The sequence below is a fragment of the Gasterosteus aculeatus genome, chromosome 5 (genome assembly GCF_964276395.1).
Source record: "Gasterosteus aculeatus chromosome 5, fGasAcu3.hap1.1, whole genome shotgun sequence".
Lineage (NCBI taxonomy): Eukaryota > Metazoa > Chordata > Actinopteri > Perciformes > Gasterosteidae > Gasterosteus > Gasterosteus aculeatus.
Genome location: NC_135692.1, coordinates 15,034,176 through 15,056,560, shown reverse-complemented (window position 1 = coordinate 15,056,560; position 22,385 = coordinate 15,034,176). Strand labels below are relative to the sequence as shown.

Here is a 22,385-nt window from a genome sequence, read left to right as displayed (position 1 = left end):
TATGGACTTATAAAACACAAGTAGCTCATTCTAAATGAATATGGTGTTTTACATTTTTCGACTCCTTTTGTTTTTTCTTTGAAGGTCACCCCTATCGGGCGTCGCTTTGGTATGCTCCGCTGCAGGCTTCCCCTTTGATATAAACGCGTTCACCCTTCAAAAGCAACGTGATGGAGTGATGAGGAGGAAGGTGTGGAAACACTGCTGGGATCATGCAAATAGGTTAAGGAAATAACATTAGCTTTAATTTAATATAACAAATCACATATTAATGCTATGCCCCAATAGGCACTTATAGCACTTATAGCAACTGCAATTTAATTGAACACATTGCTGCATTTTGCACCAGCACGCAGCAGAGGGGGATTCACAGTCAGCGGTGATATGCGGTAGCATGAGAGAATTTGAGTGTAAGTGTGTACGGTTGCGTCTGTGCGTTTGTGTGCGTGCCGAAAGAGGAGGGGTGGATGGACCCCGGACATGATGGGTGGGATGAAGTGGGTGAGTCAGAGTGAGCTGGTGCGCTCCCCTCGTCTCTCCCTCCACCCATCCCTCCCTCCCTCCACTCCTCTCCCCTCTGCATCGTCCAGTCAGCACCAGCGAAGGACCCCTCCCCTCGCATCTCTGTACGGCTCCTGCACTCGTGATGCAATTTCTACACCGGCATCGCAGGCCTCCTTCCATTCAGACACTTTACTCGACCAACATTTTACTCCGGCCGCCAAATGCAAAGTTGCATTACGCATTAAGAAATATCACTTTGAGCCGGCAGGACGTCTCGTGTCCTTGAGTGGCATTGATCAAGGTTGTGGAAGGCGTTCAAGATTGCGCAATATTTTTGATGGATAGTCTTTAAAATGGGGCTTCTAGGAAGATTACACATTCCCACAGGGCCATGGTTCCAGGTACATTATAGAATAAGCCACCAGTCATTGATGTGCAGTATGCTGTGTTTCTAGATCCCTCATCATCAGACAGTCCATGTGTCAGACAGGCCCACATCTAAAGGAAGACACCGGGCTCAGTACACAGTCAGATTGGGCATTCTTGTGCTTAATGGGCTTATCGTGTGACAAAGAACATAACCGTCTTTCATTCTCCCTGTAAAAGAAAGGAGCGCAATCATTTCCCACACATGTTGCGACCCCCTTGGTCTGCTTCTTAACCCCCGTCCGGCCCTTTACTATCTGACTGGCGGCCCCATCTCAGGGTTACACATTTAAGCCTCTTACTGCTTGAGGCTGGAAAGCGCGGTTTTCAGGAGATGCGCCACACCGGCGCCCGATGGAGCAGCTAAATATAGACGTGCATGTGCGATTAGCAGAGTGTGAATCCTGAATGAAAAGCAGACTTAGCTACGCGGAGTCAACAGCACAGTAAAGAAGGAATCACTGCGACACTTTGCGATCTGCGATACTAAACTGCTTTAGATGCATTAGCTTGAATTAAAATGTATTATTGTTATTTATTGGAAATGTTTCAGTTGCAGAACATGTTTAATCGAGTTTAAACAATTGAATAAAATACATTAGGTAGTAAAGCCGACTAAGGGAGGAGGGTTCCACATATATATTTATGTATCTGACTCATCTGCGTTAGATATTTCCAGTCACGCCGTTCAGCGTCAGCTTCCACAAAGTGCAAACATCCGAACACAAATAGAAAGGTGGATGACTTCGGCGTCGCAGTGTCAGACCTGCCTTACTGTAGCTATGCAAGATTTCATGCGTTTACTCAGAACTAGTGTTTAGTTTAACAAAGGATGCTTTCCTTGGTAAATGAATCTTCAATCTATATATGCTGGTTTCTCTTTGAAAGATCCGTCAAAACCTAAAACACGCTTGAATACACGCACAGAAGACCAACTCAACGGAAACAATTGCACGGCTTTTTTTTTTTTTACAACACAATTTAAACAAAGTATTATTTCCCACAATGACTTCACAGTAAATTTGGGTAAGCAGGCGTAGCATCTGTAACTACCAGGGGTAGAGCAGGATACCAGGGGGGAGCTTCAGAAGGCATCTGGCACACTTCTGTGACAGTCTGGACAAAGGTCTCCCTCTCTTTGGGAGGAAAAGCAGCAAGACAAACAAATACGAAGTCACTTTCCTTTACTGAAAGTGACAATTAGTGGTTACGCAAGGTCTCACCGCGGCACGAGGTTAAACATGCACAAAGAAACGGCGCAGATCCCCAACTGGACACCAATCTGGACCGTCTTCACGCTGCAAAGGACGGAGTGGCAGGAAAGAGTAAGACGAGAAGGAGGAGCTTTTCATTACTTTACCCCCAGTTAACTTTTTGTTTAAAGTCTGTACTTCGCATGCGTATGAAAACTCTTAAATACTTTTAAATGTGCCGCTCGTTCAAAAGGAAAGCGTCGACTTCTGGTGCAAAATAGCAACACTCATGATATCCACAAACATTTACCACATTGATTTATCAGCAGTCTCCCGTGTATGTACAGCCAATCAAACCCGGACGGCACTGAGTTCATCTTAGTTTCAACATCGAACAACATTCCAAATACACACATTTTATCCTGATCATTATGGCCTGGTAATATATATTTTTAACAACTATACAATAAATTTGGCAAAATTGAGCTAAACAACAGCACACAAAACATTTCAGCTCCGCATGAACACGATTGGACCAGAGAGCTTTAAATAATCCTCATGTTGGCTTGAGCTCTGGTTGACTTCCTTCTTATTACTGCACACTTAAACATAGACACCAGAATACAAATCTGTAATGACAAACAAAGCAGAAAAACAAACAAAACACCACATTTTTGTTCCCATGTTGAATCTGATTTTAACTGCATTAATAAATAAAAAATGGTCCATCACATAGGAACGTTTAGGACGGACTTCGGTTTTCCACCTCCAAGTGTTTGCGGGACATTTCATATCATCGTTTTCTGTGTTACAATGTGAGTCTATGCCTGTATGGACTGTAATGTGCGTTCATGTGCACGGCCCTATGGCGCCATGGCGTCCTGGAAGCCCCACACTTCTAGCAGTGCGACCTGGAAGCTCTCGGCACACAGCGGCGGGTTGTCGAAGGTGGCGCAGCGGCCGGCGCGCCCGTGGTTGAGCTCAGAGTCGATGTAGAGCGCGTTGCCGTCGCCTCCTCCTGAACACGCGAGAGCAAACGGTTTGTGTACGGCACGAGAAAATAGGGAGCAGTGATACCAAAAACGCAACAATGACACGTTATTTAAACCCCACTCACCCACTATGATGGAGTCAAAGTTGCCGGCCATGAACATGGAAGTGTTCTTGGAGTTCAGGTTGAAGTGGCGGGCGGAGAGGAAGGGCGACAGGTCCCCAGCAGGTCTCTCCGGCTGCTGTAAGCCGTTGCTGTCTGGCTGTTGCCCCCCGGGGGGGTCCGCGGCCTCGTCTTCAGGGTCAGGAGTCTTGTTGGACGAGGCCAACTCAGGGTGGCGGATCACCACCCACTCGTAGCGCTCCATCTCTGGCTTCAGCTGACAATGGAGACAGACGTTGCATGATCAACTGCACACCAGTGCCGCACATTCATCAATGAGACGCTTTTCGAAAAAAAGGCTCAAAGGGAAATGAACCAATTAAAAAACATCTGAGAGGCATCAGCTGTTGCTGACCGTCTCCATTCCCTCCTGGTGTCAGGTGACGGCCACGTCAGGCACCGCTGGCTCAGGCTACAGGGGCTTCCGATCCGTGTGCGTGAGACGACGTGTCTTCTGGCTCAGGCGGCACGCGGCTGTGCGTCCACACCGATACTCAGTTTAATAATGCATGCAGAAGGCCTCGCAGAGTCGAGGCGGTGGAATCCAGGCTCAGAGCAGAAAAGCATCAGGAGCGGGACGCGCGCGTGTTTGTGCAGACGTGGCAATGCATGTGTGGGATAAAATCGTCCCCTACTTGTCGTCGGATTTGTTTGTCTCTCCACAAACGGAAGCCTGCCGTTGGCGCCTAGCACGTGAAAACAGCGTGGGTGGTGCCCTCTAGTGGCTCCACTCTCAAAATGAAAACATTCCCCCTCCAACCGATCGCAACAAAACCTCTGAAGTTAATGAACATTAGAAAAAAAATGCCGTAGGTCTAGATAGTGAATACGAACTCACCCTGAAGACAAAGCACTCCCCTGTGCCAAAGAAGCTCAATTTGTTGCCTCCCCTCTTCCGCTCCTCCCAATCCGTGGACAGGAAGGCTCCACATACCTGAGGCAAAAGAAAAGGAAAGCGGGCGGGTTCATCCTCCGAAACATTGCATCATCACTTCACTACGGCTGGAACACCGCGGCGTCCTGTAAGCTGCCACGCTGCTCGCCGAGATCCGTTTCGAGCACCGTAATCCAATCACATGACCTCTGACACCTATTCATAGTTTAGCCGGAGTCTAAACACCGGAGGAACATTGAATTGCATCAGGATGTCGTCTTATCTCATGCACACATTTTGGAGGTCACAATAATGAGTTTGCGTTGCTTACGTCGCCATCTGTGGTCCGGATGAGGAGCAGAGTGGGCTCGTAGCCTTCGCAATGAGAGTAGAATCTGGAGGAAGCAATAGTTGGAATTTATTATATATTTAGTTTTCAGCTTACAGCTTTGATTTCATTTAAAAAAACAAACAGATTTTTACGAATGACTTAATTCAAGGACTCAACGCTAAGCAGGACCCGACGCGTCAACTGTGAGCAGCAGCGGCCAAACGCGGAGATTAAATTAACGAGGGCTGCGCTGCACAGCGTACCTGTTCAGGCTGCAACCGTGGGTGGAGGTGGTGAAGAGGAGTTGTGGTTGGCACAGGGCAAAGCGCTCAGGGATCCACGACCAGATGTCCCGCATCTCCTTGGCACTGACGATCTCAGAGGAGAAGGTGTCGGGGTTGAGCGCCAGCTGCACGTTCCGCCTGGAACGAGACGCAAGATGAGCCGGAGAGGCACAGAATGCGAAGTAAGTAAATGAGAAATGCGGGTCGGGAGAATGGCGTGGAGGAGGAAAACCCACCGAGGACTGAGCAATGACCAAAGTAGGAAACACAGGAGTGAAGCGCGGATGAGACAGAAGATGGTGGACGGACAGACAAGGCGGAAACCAGACAAAGAGGGACACAAGAACATAATGTGAGTCGAGCGGCACCGTTGCCCCAGAGGATGCGAAAACACATTTGTCCACTGAGACAACCACGCGATGGACTCCGTGCCGTTGCTGATGTACAGTGGAACCAAAAGACGCTGCCTGCTATCAGAATTCTGATGTGATTATGGACTGTACCGCTTCTGTTTGACGGTGATGCCTTTCTGCTGCAGGGACTTCTCGTTGGTGAGCTGCAGCAGGGTGATCTCCTTGCGGCTGAGCATGCGGATGGAGAAGGCCTTCTCCAGCAGCTTCTCCGGTGTGACGGTGGAGCCAATGCCCTTGATGAAAGCTTGAATGTCGTCCCGGACTTTGTTGGAATCCGGCTCGGCGGCGCCCTGGGCCTCCGCGTTATGCTTGCGATAGAACTTGAGCAAGGCGATGGCCACGCGGAAGAGGACTTTGTAGCCCTCCACCAGGTAGATGTCGAGGACCCGGACCATGTGGCCGAAGGGCAGGTCGCCCAGCACCCAGCGCTGCCAGTCGGAGTACACGTCCAGCACGTCCTGGGCGGTGGCCACGATCATCTTGTGGGCAGCGGTGCAGTACTTGTTGGCCAGGTCCCCGAAGGTCATGCAGCTGGACTCGTGGGCCTGGAAGGTCTGGTCCAGCAGGCGTTTGCCGGGCTCGTTGCAGGACAGCATGCGGCTCACCAGCTCGAAACACTGGGCCTCGTCGGCGCTGAAGTGCAGGAGCAGCGAGGTGACGGCCGGGAGGGACGGGCAGTGGGAGATGTCCGGGAACTGTCCGGCCACGCAGTTGATGACCCGATGAGCCGAGGCGACCGCCTCCGCCTTCAGGCAGTACCGCGGCAGAGGACTTCCGTCCACAAACTCCGGAAGCGGGATGTGGGAGGAGGGCTTCTTGGCGGCCGCGTTTCCCACGAGGTCGCGATACACCTCTGCATCCGGGGTGACCGTACGACAGGGAAGGGCCTTGATGAGCTGCTGGTAGACTTGCGCTCGCAGCCTGTGGTTCTTGGCCCAGTAACCCTGCCGAGCCATCTGCTTGAACGCTTTCAGGTCCTTGCAGTCGACCTTGGTGGGCCCGCTGCTCTGGGCCAGGTCCCCCATCTGGCTCCAGTCCACAAAGGTGCCATAGTCTTCTTCAGCCATGGCGATGGGAACTTTGCTGGTCGAGCAAGGAGGGACGCTCCGGGCTTTCGTTAAGCTTCCGTCCTCCTTAACTGTCCATGATAGTTACTGAAAGACGCAAAAGAAATGGGACGAAATCAGTCACTTCCAGCAGCACCGGAATATAAAAACAAAATGAATTGATCCATTTATGTTTCATACCGAGCAGTATCAAAGAAAAAAAATACAAGTTCTAAACAAGTCCTTTGAGATTTGCTCCAAGCGAACTGCTCCTGTTTACCAGCTTCTAGACTACGATATAAACGAGCAGAGGACGTACACACACTATTGTTTCCATAAGAGGTTATTTGCAGCAAGTTAGACCGGACATATTGCAAAGTGACTCCAGTTAATCTGCACTGTGAAACCACATAAGCAAATTTAACTAATTAGATTGTATGTTCTTAAGATCTTCAAATAGAAGAGAGTATGTACTGGTTCCCACGCAAGTCATCTGAAGCGAAAACATCTTACAATGGAATGTAGTGGAAAGGTATCCTAATATCATCTGAAAGCCACAAATAACTTTGTACGTCCTGTGATGCACATATAGTTGTGGACAGATTTCAGTGGCATCGGACTGTTTGACATTAAAGCAACAAAACAGATCTCCGGCGGTGAGAGAAACTAAAACTTTGTGCTGTAAAAGTTGACCGGCAGTAAATTTAGATTACATCATCTTCACTTGAGATACGGAGAGAGGAAATAGATGAGCAATGTAGTAAACTATCACACCTCATCAAATCATCACAGACTTGTTTTGAGTCACATGGAGACGTTTGTCCAAAGATCACTTGCAATATGCCAAAAATGACCGTCGTAAAAATCATTCACATTTCATCATTTCACATTGCCTTTCAACAAGTCACATGAAGGTGCAAACCAATACTAGACGCACAATCAGATGCATCTTATGGTGTAAACTGGCGATCCAGACCAGCAAAATAGCTCTTTCGTATATTATTGCATTTAATACGTTCTTAGAATCGGACAATGCCAATACATGTTGGTATATATTAGACCACACAGATGGTACATGAAGGCCATAACAGGGGTGCAGGGGATGGAGCTCTGTTCCTGCTAACATGGCCGCAGGTCCCCGTCCTCATCCGGGAGACATGTTAGCCTACTTACATGATGCACGTGGAGGCTGCACGGCCGACGAGAAAGGGACAGCTGCGCTAAACCCGTGCGCCACGCGAAGGGGACGAGCAGCTCCCATCGCGCACACGTCTGACGCTCAGGTCGCCGTGTGCACGCCGAGCAGAGCCGCTGCGGGGGGGTTTAAAGTGGACCGTGGACGCCAAACGGGTGCAGACAGAAAGCCGCCGGCATCGGGTACCGACGCGGCGTCTGTCACCCGGCGACCCGGTGAATCTGACACGAGCTTTTCCCATTCAAACTGGCCAAGTTAGCGGCGCTAGCTTCAGCTAGCCGCGAGCTGCTACCGTTGGGTGCGCGCGCGAGTGGCTGACGTGACCTGAAACGCGCACACGCGCGCGCACACACACACACACACACACACACACACACACACACACCGCTAGCTGTCAGACAACGCAACACAACAACGAAGCCATGCAAATGCAGAACAAACAAAAAAATACATATATAATATGTTGGCTAACGTTAGCGAGCACGAATGCTAGCGACCAGCTGCCAACCGGACTTCACTGACGTGAGGAGATTTCAGCTTGAAATTGCAGGAAAGCGGCGCGTTTAAACCGCCCGAACCCCGGCGACGGGAGCACGACTCACCTCCAGCCGCACACGACCGCGGACCCGCGGGCGACCTATAACCCGAGTGACGGGATGTCCTCACCTGGACGCGAGACGTCTTGAGACGCGAAGCACCATTCAGGTGGGGAGCTGCCTCGCGCATGCGCAGTGCCTCCGAGCTCGCTCTGCCCGCGCGGGCGCTCTGCGCGAGCTCAGGTGGACTGATATTAAATATGTTAAATGTAAACGTATTTAAATATATGTTACGCGTTCATTCACACGAATGGAAAACAACAAATAAAATAAATGTTATATATATATATTCCATCCTGCAGTCAACTCTACTCACAAATGCGCAAACTTTCATAACATAATCTGGAGTTTTAAAGAAATGCCACAAACCCCCAATTGTATGATCGCGTCCTGCTGTCTGCGCCGAGCGCGTAATCTGAAGAGGTTGCACGGCACATCACAGTGTCCTTGTTTACTTGCATACTTGCTCCGTCAAATAAGCGATGGCACGGAAGTGTAGGCCGGAGACTAACAGGGGCAACAGACCCTGCCTTTGTGCTCAAAGCAACCGGCACAACACAGCCGCCCCAACGCATGACAGTTATTACTGGTAATCCAATTGGGGATCCACCACTGGCTTCATGAACAACGTAGGACAAAATGTTGTTTGGGCCTAAACACTGCTGATGTGGTTAATCTCCTCATTCACTATGACCTGCTTGGTATTGCAATGGCAGAAAAAGAACGTGTCTGATACTGTGCAGTAGAGATGTGCAAGTAATCTTCTTTGTGATATTGATTCAGTGCATCATCCATGTGACTGCTTTAAAAAAAAGAGAACCGCAACCATGTCACGTGATCCGGAGAAGCCACAGGAACACTATTTCATTGTTATTATTTCACGTGACTTTTGTCTCCACTGTTCAAAACGTGAGGAAAACATCCTGGATTTGGCAAAAAAAAAAAACACGAGAGAGTAAGACTGAGCAAGTGAGAGAGAGAGAGAGAGAGAGTGAGAGAGAGAGAGAGAGAGAGAGAGAGAGAGAAAGCTTATGAAGGGGAGGAGATAACAGAGTTCATGGAGGTTTATATGCTCTTCAAATCCTGCTGCTCACTGCGTGACATCAGTAACCCGTCCTCCTATCTGTCGTGTACGTGCACACATGCAGTGGCATATATGTGCACGTTAATACACACGCTCTATATTCTATAACACCTAAAACAACACGGGATCTGAAACCATTCCTGCAGAGTCAGACCAATCCTCTTGGATCAGATTAAGAATTACACACGATAGTCCAGTGGTATCCTGTAACCATGCATTCCCAAGAGGGGGGTTGGACTCCAAACCGGTCCCTGGCCTATATATTGATGCACTCCCTGTTTGTGTCATCGCGGTGTGTCAGCTGATTGAGTGACACACTATCTTTATCTGACTGGGATGTTGTTAATTACTTAAGTGGTCTCGGAGCCTTTGACATCCTGTGATCTCATGATCACCCTTTTTTATAAGTCAAATTGAAAAAGATTTTGTTTTGGTAGCTTCTCTTGTATTTATTTTGCTGTTTGCATTATATTTCGTTACCGGTCATTTAGCTGACGCTTTTATCCAAAGAGACTCACAAAAAGTGCAAATTTCTGTAGATAAGAGCCATTATAACTGCCACAATTTGTCTTTTAGTCAAGGTAGAGTCTGAAGAGGTGTGTCTCCGTGGTCCTGATGTCATCAGAGCTCATTCCACCATTTAGGAGGCAGGACAGCGTCGTGGTCTTGTCGAGTGTTTTGCTCTCGGTGAGGGAGGAACAAGCAGTTTGGCCGCTGCAGAGCGCAGTGCGCGGGTTGGGATGTCGGGTTTGACACAGGGTTTAGAAAAAAAACAAAGGCTTTCATTTGAGTTGAGAGTTAGATTCCTTTGGTTGAGCCACTAGAGGTTCCCAGCGTGCACCTCTAGTGGCTCCTCGGCACCTGGAAGACGCTGGTCTTTGGTCAATCTGTGTGGCACTCGTCATCCAATGTGCAAGTTGCATATGATTTAATTAACCAGCATTCTGACTTAAAAAAAGAAAGAAATTAAAGCATTTGAGGCTCAGTAAAACGTGTGTGTGTCTTTCCCTCTTTGACACATTGTCATTCTAGTATTTACGATCCCATTTAAACCTCCAATGAAACAACTTGTGGTCTGATTCAATTATTTGGCAACTGTCTCAAAACACAAAAAGTGCAATTTACTTAACTTTAAATGCTATCAACAAAGTTTCCACCGGGTGATTTCCCGGCTCTATTATTGTGCCCACTTTTGTTACTAACATTAAATTAGTTCTGCCCTTTTGTCTGTATTGTGTGATTTAGTGTCAGAGGTTTAAATGAGCTCCCTGCTCGGGCATCGGCTCACAGGCGAGAGGCTTAAAAAGCCCGGCTGAAAGGAACCGCGTCACCCAATAGCGTGGGCTCCATTGTACCCCGTGAAAGGCCCGAGGAGCACTCTGGCTATTGTTTCCTTTAAAGGGGAGTCAGGTTACCTTGACAACGGCAGGATGCCTGCCCAATAGGTCCCGGGCCACAGAGACGAGGCACAGCCGCCGAAGGAGGGAAAGAGACCCCAAAAGAGACAAAAGAGGAGGCAAGATACTGGCCGGCCCCAACTTTATTTCTTTATTTTTTGGGGGCTTGTGTGTTTTGTAAACAGGCCCGACGGTCCCCAGCGGGTCGGCACGGAGCCCCGAGGAGGTGAGGATGTGTGTCTGTTGTGTGCGCTTGTCCGTGTGCCGGTTTGTTTTGCAAGCAGAGCTGTTGCCATCTCGGTTTCTGCAACACGTTGACCCACAGCAGCAGGTCGGTTTAGCTTTTAGGTTCAGCATTGTCGTCGGTTTAACAAAATGTTTTACACATTCACAAACACACAATATTAATAACATTACTTCAAACCTATTTATGCTTTTTAGATTCATCAATTAATGCGAAAGTGTTACCGTTTGTTTGCAACGTAAAGAAACTACCGTTAAATCCAAAGACGGGAGTTGAAGATGGTTTGAGTGGTGTCACAGGATATTCTCTAACTATCCATTCACCACAAAGCCTGTAGAACATTCTGGCGTTTGCAATGTGCTTGTTTGACAGTGAGCTCCAGCATCCCGTCCACAGAGGGCCATGCACGTTGCACTGCGGCCGCGCAGGTAAGGCTCAGCAGCGAGGGGTCCGGGGGGGCAGCGTGTCGTAAAAAAAATATGCAAGAAAGCGATGCACCTGCCTGCCTCTGCATGGCTTTCTGCATTGACCAACTGTTATTGTCATTGTGACAGCTGACGGGTCGGAGTGCTGCGTCACAGTGAGTGTTAAGCCGGGTTGACTAAGCCCTGCCCGGTGCGTGATTGATTGTAGTTGTAATCTTCCTTTCGCGTGGAGCTGGACATCGCTTGCAGTAAATATTCAACCACCACAAAGTATTATGTTTTTTGTAATGCACAACTCAACAGCTGCTTTTTCATTCCGTTCATGGCCTCAACCAACGTGATGAGTGGCCTGCAGCTTTGATGAAATGCAGTACTGAGGAACGCAAAATGAATAGTTTGAATACGTTTAAATAGCGTATGAGTGGCGTTGCATTGATTCCAGAGGTCTCCCTGTGTATTGCGCCCTCTAGCGGTTGTCTGGTGCTCTGCCTGTGCCTGTCTGTGTTCACCCTGCTGCTGCAAACCCTCTGGGTTCCACTTGAGACGACCCTGGAGGAACCTGCCGGCAGGTCACCCGAGGAACGAGGTAAGCCCATGAATGAATAATCAACACGCATCACCTCGGTGTGCACACTTCCCGGTGGGTCCTCATGCGGCTGACAGACGCCCCTGTTCCAATGAGGGCAGGAGACGGGAATGTGGACAAAAGCTTTGTTCCCGGTTTACAAAGAGACAATGCAGCATATTTCTTTCCCTAAAATCGGCATTCTTTTTTTTTTGCATCCAAGGAATAAATTAGCATATTCTGGCGCCGCTCCTCTCCCAGATGTCTTCTTATGACATCATATGTTTGTCAGGAGGTCATGGAAGTGTTCCCTTCTAGAAACCCAGTCATGCACTTGATTTTACTCCACGATCTGTAAAAGTAGCCACCATAAGATGGTTGATAAGCACATACACTTTTACTTAAAACAGAGCTGGAAAATCTTTAGTGACAGACTTTCTATGAATCCGTTTCAGAATGTATGAAAATATAATTTTCTTTTCTTGCCACCGAGAATTATTTTAAGAAACGGCTTCATTAGGATAATAAGAGAAGACTCAACACACACGGATGCTTCCCTCATATTGTCTACCATGTACATGAGAAGTAACACACACACGCGTTCCTATATGTAAGCCCTGCATTTACGAGCATTGCAATGGTTCGGCCCTATAGGTATCCCCCACGGGGGGGTATTACCTTGTTACAGGGCCCCTCCTGGTCCCGAGGGCCCAAAAGGGCCCCTGACGGCGTTATGCTGACGGTCAGCTGAGTAAACAGTGACGAAGTGACATCACCGATCTGGTGCATTTTACTGTGTAGCACAGGTTGTGGCTTTAAGCCCTCAAGGAGATCCTTACTCTGACCTCAAAGCCAATAAAACACTCAATATTCCTCCTTCCACTGTGTGATTTCAGTCAAGACCTCCTTGATCCCAAATAGCTCATTCTGAGCCCCTCCAGCAGGCTTTTAAAACCCACGTTCACTGTTTTTACAGTAGTGCGATGTCTGGTAAAGATGTGTGACACCACTACTTCAGGTTAGAGTACTGGAGATTAAGGAAATATACATTCATATGTGTATTTTAAGGCCACATGAGGTTTTGACAGTGTGTCTTTTGAATGTATTTGTTGTGTTGTTCCTTTGGTAAGATAATGAGTTTACAACTCATTTCCGCAGCCAAGGTCATTCATGAAGGGATGAAGTGTTGTTGGTTTCAAGGGGTCAACGGGCCGAAAGGTTGGGGCACCGCTGAGGGAAATCAATGTAAATGTGCTGTTTGTAAATAGCTTGAGGTCAGCAGCTTGAATTCAACCTTCAGGCGTCAGTCTAAAAGCCTCCAGGAAACACACAGGATATCTACATGAATGCAGGTGCCTTTGTGTGTGTGTGTGTGTGTGTTTGGGCCCACATGAAAATATAAATGTATGCAGCGGATCAGTGGAAATAGAATGAGAAACCGCTAACGTCCCACGAGACACGGGCCTAGATCACTTAATACAAAGTCTTCCTACTTACATTACAAACATTATGCTGCAGAATGTGATACGTTGTGTGAGACGCGGCGCGTTGTGCACGCTTCCTGTCGCAGGTCAGCGCGGCCTCGGCCTTCGCAGGCTGGCGCTCCGCTTGGAGGCCCTGAGCACTCAGGTGCAGCGGCTGAGCGGAGGGAGAGGCGGCGCCGCCCGGCCCGGCGGAGACGATCTCAGTCGGATGCTGCGAAGGTGAGAGCCTGTTCAGCCCTGGACTCTTTCCGGACGACAGCGTGCGACTTTGTGTTGTATTCGCCGTCCGCTTTGCTTCGCAGCTTCAGACTGGACCAGCGAGGCTTAACGCGCTCGGTGGAGAAGCAGCTGAGGAGAGTGTCCCAGAGGCTGGAGCAGCTCAGCCGCCTGTCTCGCACTGCATCACATGACCTCAGGCCACACGCAGGTGAAGGACCTTTGTAACCTTTAACCTCTCTGAATGATGTGTTCTGTTTTTAGTGTTGGGGGGGAGGTTAAAGGGATTTTGACCTCCTTCCTGTAAGCCATGTACGGGTTTTCTAGCTCACTCTTTCTCTTAGATTCAGATGCAAGCAGATATGGAGGATCTCTGGGTTTAGATTAGATTAAAAAGAAAGACGTTTTATTATTATTTGTATGACATCTGAGTCTTTTCTACTTTAGTTTTCATTTTAGCAGCACTTGAAGCAGCTCATTGTCCAAGCCAAAATATAGATTTCAGGGTGCGTGCTTAAACATTTGTGTTACACAAGATAAATACCCCCCCCCCCGGTCCCCCCCAATGTTGCCTGCTCGAATGACCGCAAGCTTTTCGCTTTTCGGTGGTTTACTGCAGTTGGTAGTGTGATACCCGGAGCCAAATGCATGGTTCAGAGCCTGAATGGAGGTTAACCACACAGTGAAATTAACAAGCTGCGATAATGCAGGGTGTGAATAGGGTGGGGGCGTGGGTGGGTGGGGGGGTTAAAGGGCGCTGGGTGCAGGTGGTTATGGGGAATGAAGTCCTTGAATAGAAGTTTAACAAGTCCCTCAGAGCCGGTGGCGAGCAACTGGCCGCGGGGAGGAAGAAAAGTTCACGTTTACACTACGACCCTCGTGAGAGGTGTCAGGTGAGAGTTGGGTTATGCAGTGTGTGTCCATTAAACACACACACACATACACACACACACACACACACACACCACACTGTGCACATGTCAGGGGTGCGTGTGCGTGCGCACATCCCACCCGCAAGCGCACAAACACACGCTTCCCCGTCACCAGCCTGTTCACCATTGCCCTCCTCTCACATTACCTCACTCCCATAAAACAGGGCTGATTTACCCAGGAGTCCTTTCACCAACCTGTCTGCTCCTACTCTTGTTTTTGCAGCGGGTCTCTGTACACGTCTCTGTACTCGGACCTTCACACCTTCGCTCCAGGTTTATCTTTTTTTCTCACGTTTCTTTTTCACTATGTTGTTTGACATAGTGAAGGGCTGCGTATTTTGGCAGGAACTAGCATTGTAAAAGGGTGTGTGTGGCTGCAGGCAGGTGGCTCAGGTGTGTGTGTGTGTGTGTGTGTGTTCACTCCAGTTGATTGACATTGGCTGGAGATGGTGGGGGGGCTTACTGGAAGGGGCCTCTGAGAACACACTGCCTCTACTCTAATGCCTCTTACATGCATGGCAGCACTATGCACGGAGCCGATGCCTGCTACTCATTGAGGATATTTCGTTTGAGAGGTTGTATATCAGAGTTATTGTCCGCTGTTCTTTATGACCACGGCGACTCAACCGCACAATGTGGTTTCTGTTACTAAGGCGAGGGCCGTGGAATAATGATGCATTCAAAGGGAAACCGCGCTAACGGCTAATTCCTCACCCGCAGGGCCCGAGGAGAAGTGTGAAGTGCCAGCGGATCGTGCGTATCCGCTGTGTGCGGAGAAAGTGGAGGTGAGGAAGTGGTAATTATACATTGTAGATTGAGCCTAATCACACCTAGCGCACAATGTTATGGTTGCATTGAAGTGCTTGAATCAACTCACAGTTTTCAGTTTGATATTTAGTTCACCATAAGGTGAGCTGATCATGGGAATGGCATGTTCAAATAATGGGTATAAGGATGTTGCATGTTTGTGTAGCATGTTATGTGCACTGTGCATCACCAAAAAGGTACCTCGTTTCTTTCTGGCAGTTCCTGCGGGCGCGTTGGCACACAGACCCCTGCTACGCCTTTTACGGGGTGGATGGTACCACCTGCTCCATATTGACGTACCTCAGCCTAACAGAGGACTTTTGTCCCCTTCGTCTTGGAGGAAACCACTCTGTGCCGCCATGGCGCCGCAAACCTCACTCCGACCCCGGGAAGGTAACGCAACAGGCCGATGGCATTGTGTGTCGGGGGTCAAATGGTTCAGCTCGTGACCGACTCCACTGAAGCGCGAGTCCGCCGTCGTTTCGGCACACAGGCGGAGGTACGCACCAGCCTGAGCCCACTGTACGAGGTCATCAGCAGCAGCAGCGGCCCTGCAGTGGACTTCATCCGGTCCAGAGTGGGGAGGATGTCTGAGCGGTGGACACGGGCTGCTCTGAGGATGAGGCAAAGCAGCAACGAGACATTCCCGACCCAGATGAGGGTATAAACCCCCAGATATTACGTTCAGAAGTCGTCTGAAAATAACTTTTTTAGGATTCGGATGAAGCCAAAGTGATAAACTGCCGCGTCGGCATCAATTAGAGATGGACTCGGGACTTTGTGACTTCCCGTCCTCCAGGTGCTGCTTTACCCCGGGGCCCTGGCCGGCAGTGTTGGCCGGCGGTTTGAGGCCCTGGTGGACAGAGGGGGGCCCCTGGGGGAGCTGGTGCAGTGGGCCGACCTCGGCGCCTGTCTGACCATCCTGGGCCACAACTTGACCTTCAGCACCTCACGCCGACTCCTCCACAGGTCACTGTCCCTTCACGCTGAATACTACGTGTGCGCCGCGCATACGAAACACGTGTTTGATTTGTGGAGTGAAAAGATCAACGTCTGCTGTGACACCAGCCTGATAGGTGCTGCGCCAGGACGAGGCAGTTGTCCAATTCAGAGGCCCCTGACCTTTGACCTCATCTACACCGACTACCATGGCCTCGCTCACCTACATGGCGCCATGGGAATGGCTTTCCCGCATTACCAGTACGACCCCAATTTTCTAAATACATAATTATGTCAGAATAAACCGGTATTTAGGTGTGTTTTACAGCTTGACCTTTTGCAATAAGCCACAAGTTTGTTTCATGTATTTGTGATAATAACTAATAAAAAATGGTGGATAAAAAGATTTATAAAATTTCTCTAATGATTATAATGAATGAAATAACATCCCTTTAAACCCTGAAATACAATAGAAAATGACAAATGATTACGCATTAAAGGGTTAAATGCTATAAAGCACTTTTCTTCTTTTTATCACTGCAGATGTCGCTTCAGAATCCTCGACTCTTTTGGCACCGAACCGGCCTTTAACCTGAGGAGTTATGCGCGTAGCCGTGGGTATGAAACGCTGTGGGGAAGCTGGGGCCTGCAGCCTCTGCAGTACCTGACCATGTTCCGTAAGTCTGCGTGTTCACTTTTCGTGTTTGTGCAAGTCTGCAATCGTGCAAACACAAAGACAGTCCAGCACATTGATCCAGAAACGCATTACCTTCCACTCAGCTCACAGGCCCAGACATATTTACGCCTCGCATCAGCAGCAGCGATCCATTACGTGCACATCTTTGCGCGTCCTCCCACTGAGAGGATTAATAGCCGCGGTTAAATAAACTGTGCCCAGACGCAGCCTTCGTTCCAACGCCTCTCTGTGCCGTCTTTCCCACCCTGCCGGGAGATGGAGGCAAGCTGGCCCCACTGGGCGGAGAGCCACTCTTCATGCCTCAGCCTGAAACACTGTTTATTTGTCCTGCTGTGGGAGGGGGGGGGGAGACAGGGATGGATGTGAGCTGATGGTTGGGAACGGGGCAGAGAGAGAGAGACACCAAGTCACAGGAAGCAGACGGAAAAAGAAGAAGAAGAAGAAGAAGCTGGAGAAAAGAGCGGGGCGGGTGTTTGTGCTCCTGTGTTGAAACGGGGAAGAGGAGCGCAGAGGAACGGAAATCCTCTAAAACCAAGAAGCGATTCTCTCCCTCACAGCTCCCCGTGAATGTCTCCGCTGATCTGATTAGGCAGGTGTAAGAGACACGCAGGAGCAAATGGGGCTGGAAAAGAGCCGGTGGAAGAGGATGAGAAGGTTTGGTAAAAAAAAACAAAAAAAAAACGTATTTTAAACAAGAACACCGTGGGAATGAAAACACAGACACACACACACACACAAACCTTTGCCGGCAGCACATTCCTATTAAAGTAAATACTCATCTTTCACACCTTCTTTAGTGCGCTGGACGCCAGCCGGGTGGCAGCTGCCCGTCTAAACAACCAGAGGTCAACCCCTCGTTTTGCTCAGCAGGCGATTTATACCGCTCAGCGTGTTTCTCCTCTCGCACTATATTTCTGGACGGTGTTCTTCGGTAATGTTCCTGTTCCGAGTCAAATGTGAAGGTGCTCTGTGATCTGCCCTCCAGCTCACACTCCTGATAACTCTTTCCTGGGTTTTGTGAGTGAAGAGGCGGCGAGGGAGGACAGCTACAGGAAAGAGCGGATAGCGGTCATCTACGGCAAACAAGACTATATGTGGCAGGTAAAATGATCAAATCGGATTAAAAGTGCATGGATTTGAAAAGGTCCTAAGATGTCCTGCGTATGTTTCCGCGTGTGTGCCAGGGCAAATCTGAGTATGTGAAGGCGATCAGTGACGAGATGGAGACCCATGCTACGGTCTACCAGCCTCCAGGGCTCGCCTCCAATCTGCCCGGCTTCATCCGAAATCACGGCCTGCTGACTCAGGAACGCTTTGTCCAGCTTTTACGCAGAGCCAAGGTCAGATAATGATCTGGGTCTTTTAAGTGTATCGGTAGTTTAAGTAGATTTGTGACCTGCGTCACTGTGCTCGTGCGTTCGTCCCGCCTGCTGTGTTTATGTTAGATCCAAGATACAAAAGGACACGTCTTCCCTTGCAGGTGTTTGTAGGTCTCGGGTTCCCATATGAGGGGCCGGCCCCAATTGAGGCCATAGCCCTGGGATGTGTCTTCCTGCAGCCACGACTTCACCCCCCCCACTCGGCAGACAACAACGATTTCTACAAAGGGAAGCCCACCTCCAGGAAGGTAAATGACACGCAGATCTGACATATCCACAGTGAACTGAATCAATTCTTAGAGCTAAAGACAGAAAATGACTTTGGGTGACAGGTTTCCTCCCAGCACCCTTACGCCGAGGAATTCATCGGAAAGCCTCACGTGTGGACCGTGGATGTGACCAACAGGACTGATGTGAGGGAGGCAGCCAGAGCCATCCTCCTCACACAGGTAATGACTGCAGAAACATACAGTATACAGTGTATATATGCATAGACACACGTTACAAACCTGTAAATCTCCACATTGCATGGTTATTTTTTGCAGGTGAAGCCTTTCACTCCCCCAGAGTTCACTTGTGAGGGGATGCTGGAGAGGCTTCGAGGATATATTGCTCACCAGGTACAGAGATGCAGACCTGTTGCTCCTTCTGTTAGGGTTTGGGAAAGCGATCGAGGGAGGCCTCACTCCTTTGTTCTCGTCCCGGGCCGGAAACGAAGAATCAAAAGAGTCAGCTTGCTTAAATTCAAAAATCAAAAAGTATTTAATAACTAAACAACGTTATAAGGAATACAATTACAAAGTGAAACACAAAGCGAACAGTAAAATATTTCGCGAAATAGAGAATCCTCTGATGCAAGTCTAAAGCGACTTATCAAACAGTCCTTTCCCCGCTTTGGTCCTTTGAGAACTCTTGAGGTGTCCTCCATCATTGTCCCCTTCACGTCGAGGTGTGAAGCTGCAGCTGCAACCTGAAACCTCGCTGTCCATCTGTCCCTCACATTCAACGCATTCAATGTAGATACATTTGGCTTTATGCCGCAATGAGTGAATATAACAAAGCATACATAGTTGCATTAAGTTGTTCATTTACTACCTGACAGGAGAAAAAACTCCCCAAAAACCCTCTTTGGGGATAAAATTGGGAGAAATCCATAAAGGACGGCAATTAGCATCCGTCCCCAGGTTTTAACATCACATCGTGACAGAATGTTAATGTGTACAGTGTTTATATGATTTAAATGTGTTTGATTCAAATTGCATTCACTTCATCTAACATGTTAATGTAATAACTAATATCTAACATCACAAACTACAATTCTAACACTAAACATTATTACACGTATTATAGTTTCCACCACTAGGGGTGCACCTCTGGCTTAGTTCCCTAACACTTCTACCAAACTAGACCGATAGATTCGGCACGATGTTCATTTCAAGGACACTGTTCTTCAGATACAAGAGAAACCATTCAGTTGTTGTTTGGTTCAAACTCCCTGATATGTCAACTTTCTTTCTCTTAAATCCCTGCAGAATTTCTGCAGTAAATCTGCCCCTACTTGGCCCCCAGAAAGTGCTCTGAGGATGCATCTGGGTCCCCTGGGTCAGTCATGCGTTAGTGTGTGTCGACGGTCCTCCCTCGTGTGTGAGCCGGCCCTTTTCCACCACCTAAACGGTCCTGCTGCGTTCGCCAGGTGAGGAATCCGCGGGCACACAAAAGCTGTTTTTCGCCAGTCGCCATGTAATAATTCATCATTTCTGCCCTCTCATTTCCCACGTTGCAGACTCAGTATAGGCTGCTCCAGCATGGGGAGGGAAGCCAACCACCTGTTCCCATCCTACAGCCCTTGGGGCCGACACTGTGCGCTGCAACAGGAGCCCCTGCTGTTCAGCTGCGCCGGCTCCGACCCGTCTCACCGCAGACTGTGTCCCTGCAGAGCTCACCTGCCCGGACAAGTGGCACTGTGCCCCGACTGCCTCTGAACAACTGAAGAAATAGATGGAGGGGAGGGGGGGTCATGTGATGAAGACATGCACCAAAGAGACATTTGCAATGCAAACTGTGCAGGTGAATCTGTGGCGATGCCACTGAACCGCCGTAGATAGATCTGGGTTTTATTCTCATTTATTTATCGATACCACCTCAACCACTTTCAGTGCCCCACTAATCCGAATCATTACATTCAGCTTTCGTTATGTTGTGCCAAGGCCTTATAGAGATACTCTAGGGTATTTCCACTTTCCAGATCGTAATTGTCATGGACAAGGGTTTTGTTTACGACAGTCATTACTCAGAAACAAAATAAATAATAAATAATTGTTGTTGTTTAAGGATGATGAACTCAAGGCCGGTCTGTGGGTGCACAATAAAACCCTCTTGTTTTTGTAGCTTTCCATTTGATCCCTCGGGCAAGTATGAAAGCAAAGCCAGCTTCGGCAAAAGGGTCTTCAGGTGCATTTAAACGTGAGGCGGCACTTACGAATCTAAAGCCATTTAATGATCTTCTGCTGCAACGCCACGCTGAATAAGCGTCCAGGCAGTCATTTGCTTCCAGCGACGTGCGACGCCGAGTGGAATGGGATTACCACTCATGTCGCCCGGCGACGCTTCGCTGGCTGCAAATATCAGCCAGAGACGGGAAGCCGAGCGGGTGACAGGCCTAAGTGATGGCGCTCATTATCCGGGTGAATCACGGATAACCTCTGGGTGCCTCTTGGGTCACAGCCATGTGAGCATCATTATACTGTCATATAAACCATTGGTTCCCAAACATGTTTGATTTAAGAAACCCCCTCAGCTCTGTTTAAATCCATCCATCCCCCCCACCAGCGACGGCAGGACCGGATTGTTTGTCTTTCAAACACATATTGTGCGTCATTAGCACCAGCGAAAAAGTCACTGAAGGCTAAATATGTTTTCTCTTGTTATTTTTACTAGAAACGACTATTTGGATCAAAACAGATGACTCAGCTCTTGTATCAGCGCCGTTATTATTCCTCCACTGCCTCATAACCTACAGTATTTAAAGTAAAGCCCCCCCCCCCCCCCGGGTTGATATGAAAAAAAAAACTGTAAACTTCACACACGTACAAGCAGGACCTCAAATAGTCACGCAGATTTATCCCATCATCCCTTACTGCAAAACAGCTTGTAAAAGAAACAAATGATATCCACTAAAAGGCTGAGCTTCGGCGCGAGCGATGGGCTGCTGGATTCACACGTCGCAGCTGCTGGCAAAGACGGCTCCAACAATGGCGCCGCGGGGGCCATGTTCAACGCCAGGCTTCCCTCGGAAAGGGCGCTCTGGTTGAACGTTAACTGGCGGGACCTTTTCCGCCCCGATGCACTTCATGCGAGCAGAATATGTTGCCACTCGGGGATCGGACCGCTCGGGGCCGCGATGACAGCCACGTGACAGCGAGGGGCGAGGGCCGTAAAACGCAGGTGGAACGCTGCACGAAAAACGACGTCGGGGATGAATGCGGCGGACTTATTTTGGACATGTGACTTTTGTTTAATTAGCTGAGGCGACGGGAATGAACTTGTGTTTATGTCAAAAACGTTGTTTGGATTAAAGGAGAATTAAAGTGGCTTCTGACTCTTTGGAAAAGTGATGAGTCATTTCTGGATGAGTCGCGTTTAATTCGAGTCGGTTACGTCTGTCGTGGCGTATGGAAGCCTTCACTCGCCCCCCCGGGGGGGCTGATAGCGGAGGGTTCAAACCGATGGTTCAAAAACAGCACCAAGTAGATATGGAGCAGAGACAGAGACGTGGACGGACCATCTCTGACCAATCTGACTGATGGATATAGATATTATGTAGCAACACATCATCCTTAACACATCCTTAATATGTTTATCTCCCTTAGCGTTAGCCAAACGCTAACTGTAGCATGGGAAACATGCTAATAAGAACAATGCTAATATGCCGACAAGTAGCCGGTTTTATGTTTACAGTGTTCACCGTCTTTATTTGTTACATAATGCTAATTGCTAACGTTTGGAAATAGAAAAGTGAAGGTGAAGTTGATGAGAATAAACCAGTGAAGATATTTTCACCACATTGGAGCGGCAACGAGACGTCGTTGAGTTCTTTCAGTCTGGAGCTGTGGGGCACGTGAGGGATGGACATTTGTCCTCCACGGAGACGGGACACCAGCACAGTTCGCTCGCATGTGCAATAACTGTTAGACGTCGGAGG

At 48.8% G+C, this 22,385-nt stretch overlaps 2 protein-coding genes across 7 annotated transcripts; one reads left to right on the top strand and one right to left on the bottom strand.

Moving 5' to 3' along the window:
* Nucleotides 1-2,424: 2,424 nt before the first annotated feature.
* tbc1d24 (TBC1 domain family, member 24) lies at nt 2,425-8,552 on the bottom strand. Of its 4 annotated transcripts, none has more exons than XM_040175897.2 (7): nt 8,385-8,552; nt 5,269-6,332; nt 4,745-4,903; nt 4,482-4,545; nt 4,115-4,210; nt 3,241-3,493; nt 2,425-3,141 (listed from the first exon to the last, which is right to left on the bottom strand). In XM_040175897.2, exons 2-7 carry the CDS (start codon nt 6,243-6,245, stop codon nt 2,987-2,989), a joined length of 1,704 nt encoding a protein of 567 aa, XP_040031831.1. In that variant the 5' UTR covers nt 6,246-6,332; nt 8,385-8,552; the 3' UTR covers nt 2,425-2,986. The 4 variants fall into 4 exon arrangements, with proteins under 4 accessions (XP_040031831.1, XP_040031827.1, XP_040031826.1 ...); XM_040175893.2 differs by having other exon boundaries at nt 8,086-8,551; XM_040175892.2 differs by lacking the exon at nt 8,385-8,552 and adding an exon at nt 8,022-8,206.
* A 1,985-nt stretch (nt 8,553-10,537) lies between these two features.
* On the top strand, nt 10,538-21,794 carry LOC120819741 (alpha-1,6-mannosylglycoprotein 6-beta-N-acetylglucosaminyltransferase B). Of its 3 annotated transcripts, XM_040177429.2 has the most exons (18): nt 10,543-10,722; nt 11,113-11,168; nt 11,636-11,751; nt 13,301-13,433; nt 13,517-13,641; nt 15,083-15,147; nt 15,389-15,562; nt 15,663-15,830; nt 15,969-16,138; nt 16,238-16,369; nt 16,652-16,785; nt 17,791-17,906; nt 17,990-18,145; nt 18,286-18,432; nt 18,517-18,633; nt 18,730-18,804; nt 19,717-19,877; nt 19,968-21,794. In XM_040177429.2, the coding sequence occupies exons 2-18, from the start codon at nt 11,143-11,145 to the stop codon at nt 20,164-20,166; spliced, it is 2,214 nt and encodes a 737-aa protein (XP_040033363.2). In that variant the 5' UTR covers nt 10,543-10,722; nt 11,113-11,142; the 3' UTR covers nt 20,167-21,794. The 3 variants fall into 3 exon arrangements, with proteins under 3 accessions (XP_077959841.1, XP_040033363.2, XP_077959842.1); XM_078103715.1 differs by having other exon boundaries at nt 10,538-10,722; nt 15,969-16,369; nt 19,968-20,571; XM_078103716.1 differs by lacking the exons at nt 13,301-13,433; nt 13,517-13,641 and having other exon boundaries at nt 10,557-10,722; nt 15,969-16,369; nt 19,968-20,571.
* Nucleotides 21,795-22,385: the final 591 nt, after the last annotated feature.

What these genes read in the sequence shown, in the direction of transcription:
- tbc1d24 (XM_040175897.2), bottom strand. Translation starts at nt 6,245, where the DNA reads ATGGCTGAAGAAGACTATGGCACCTTTGTGGACTGGAGCCAGATGGGG. An exon ending in ATCACCGTCAAACAGAAGCG is followed by an intron (nt 4,904 to 5,268) that starts GTACAGTCCATA and finishes GTCTCGTTCCAG; the next exon opens with GCGGAACGTGCAGCTGGCGC. An exon ending in CTTTGACTCCATCATAGTGG is followed by an intron (nt 3,142 to 3,240) that starts GTGAGTGGGGTT and finishes TCGCGTGTTCAG; the next exon opens with GAGGAGGCGACGGCAACGCG.
- LOC120819741 (XM_078103715.1), top strand. Translation starts at nt 11,143, where the DNA reads ATGCACGTTGCACTGCGGCCGCGCAG. An exon ending in AGCTTTTACGCAGAGCCAAG is followed by an intron (nt 18,146 to 18,285) that starts GTCAGATAATGA and finishes CTTCCCTTGCAG; the next exon opens with GTGTTTGTAGGTCTCGGGTT. An exon ending in GAGCCATCCTCCTCACACAG is followed by an intron (nt 18,634 to 18,729) that starts GTAATGACTGCA and finishes TATTTTTTGCAG; the next exon opens with GTGAAGCCTTTCACTCCCCC.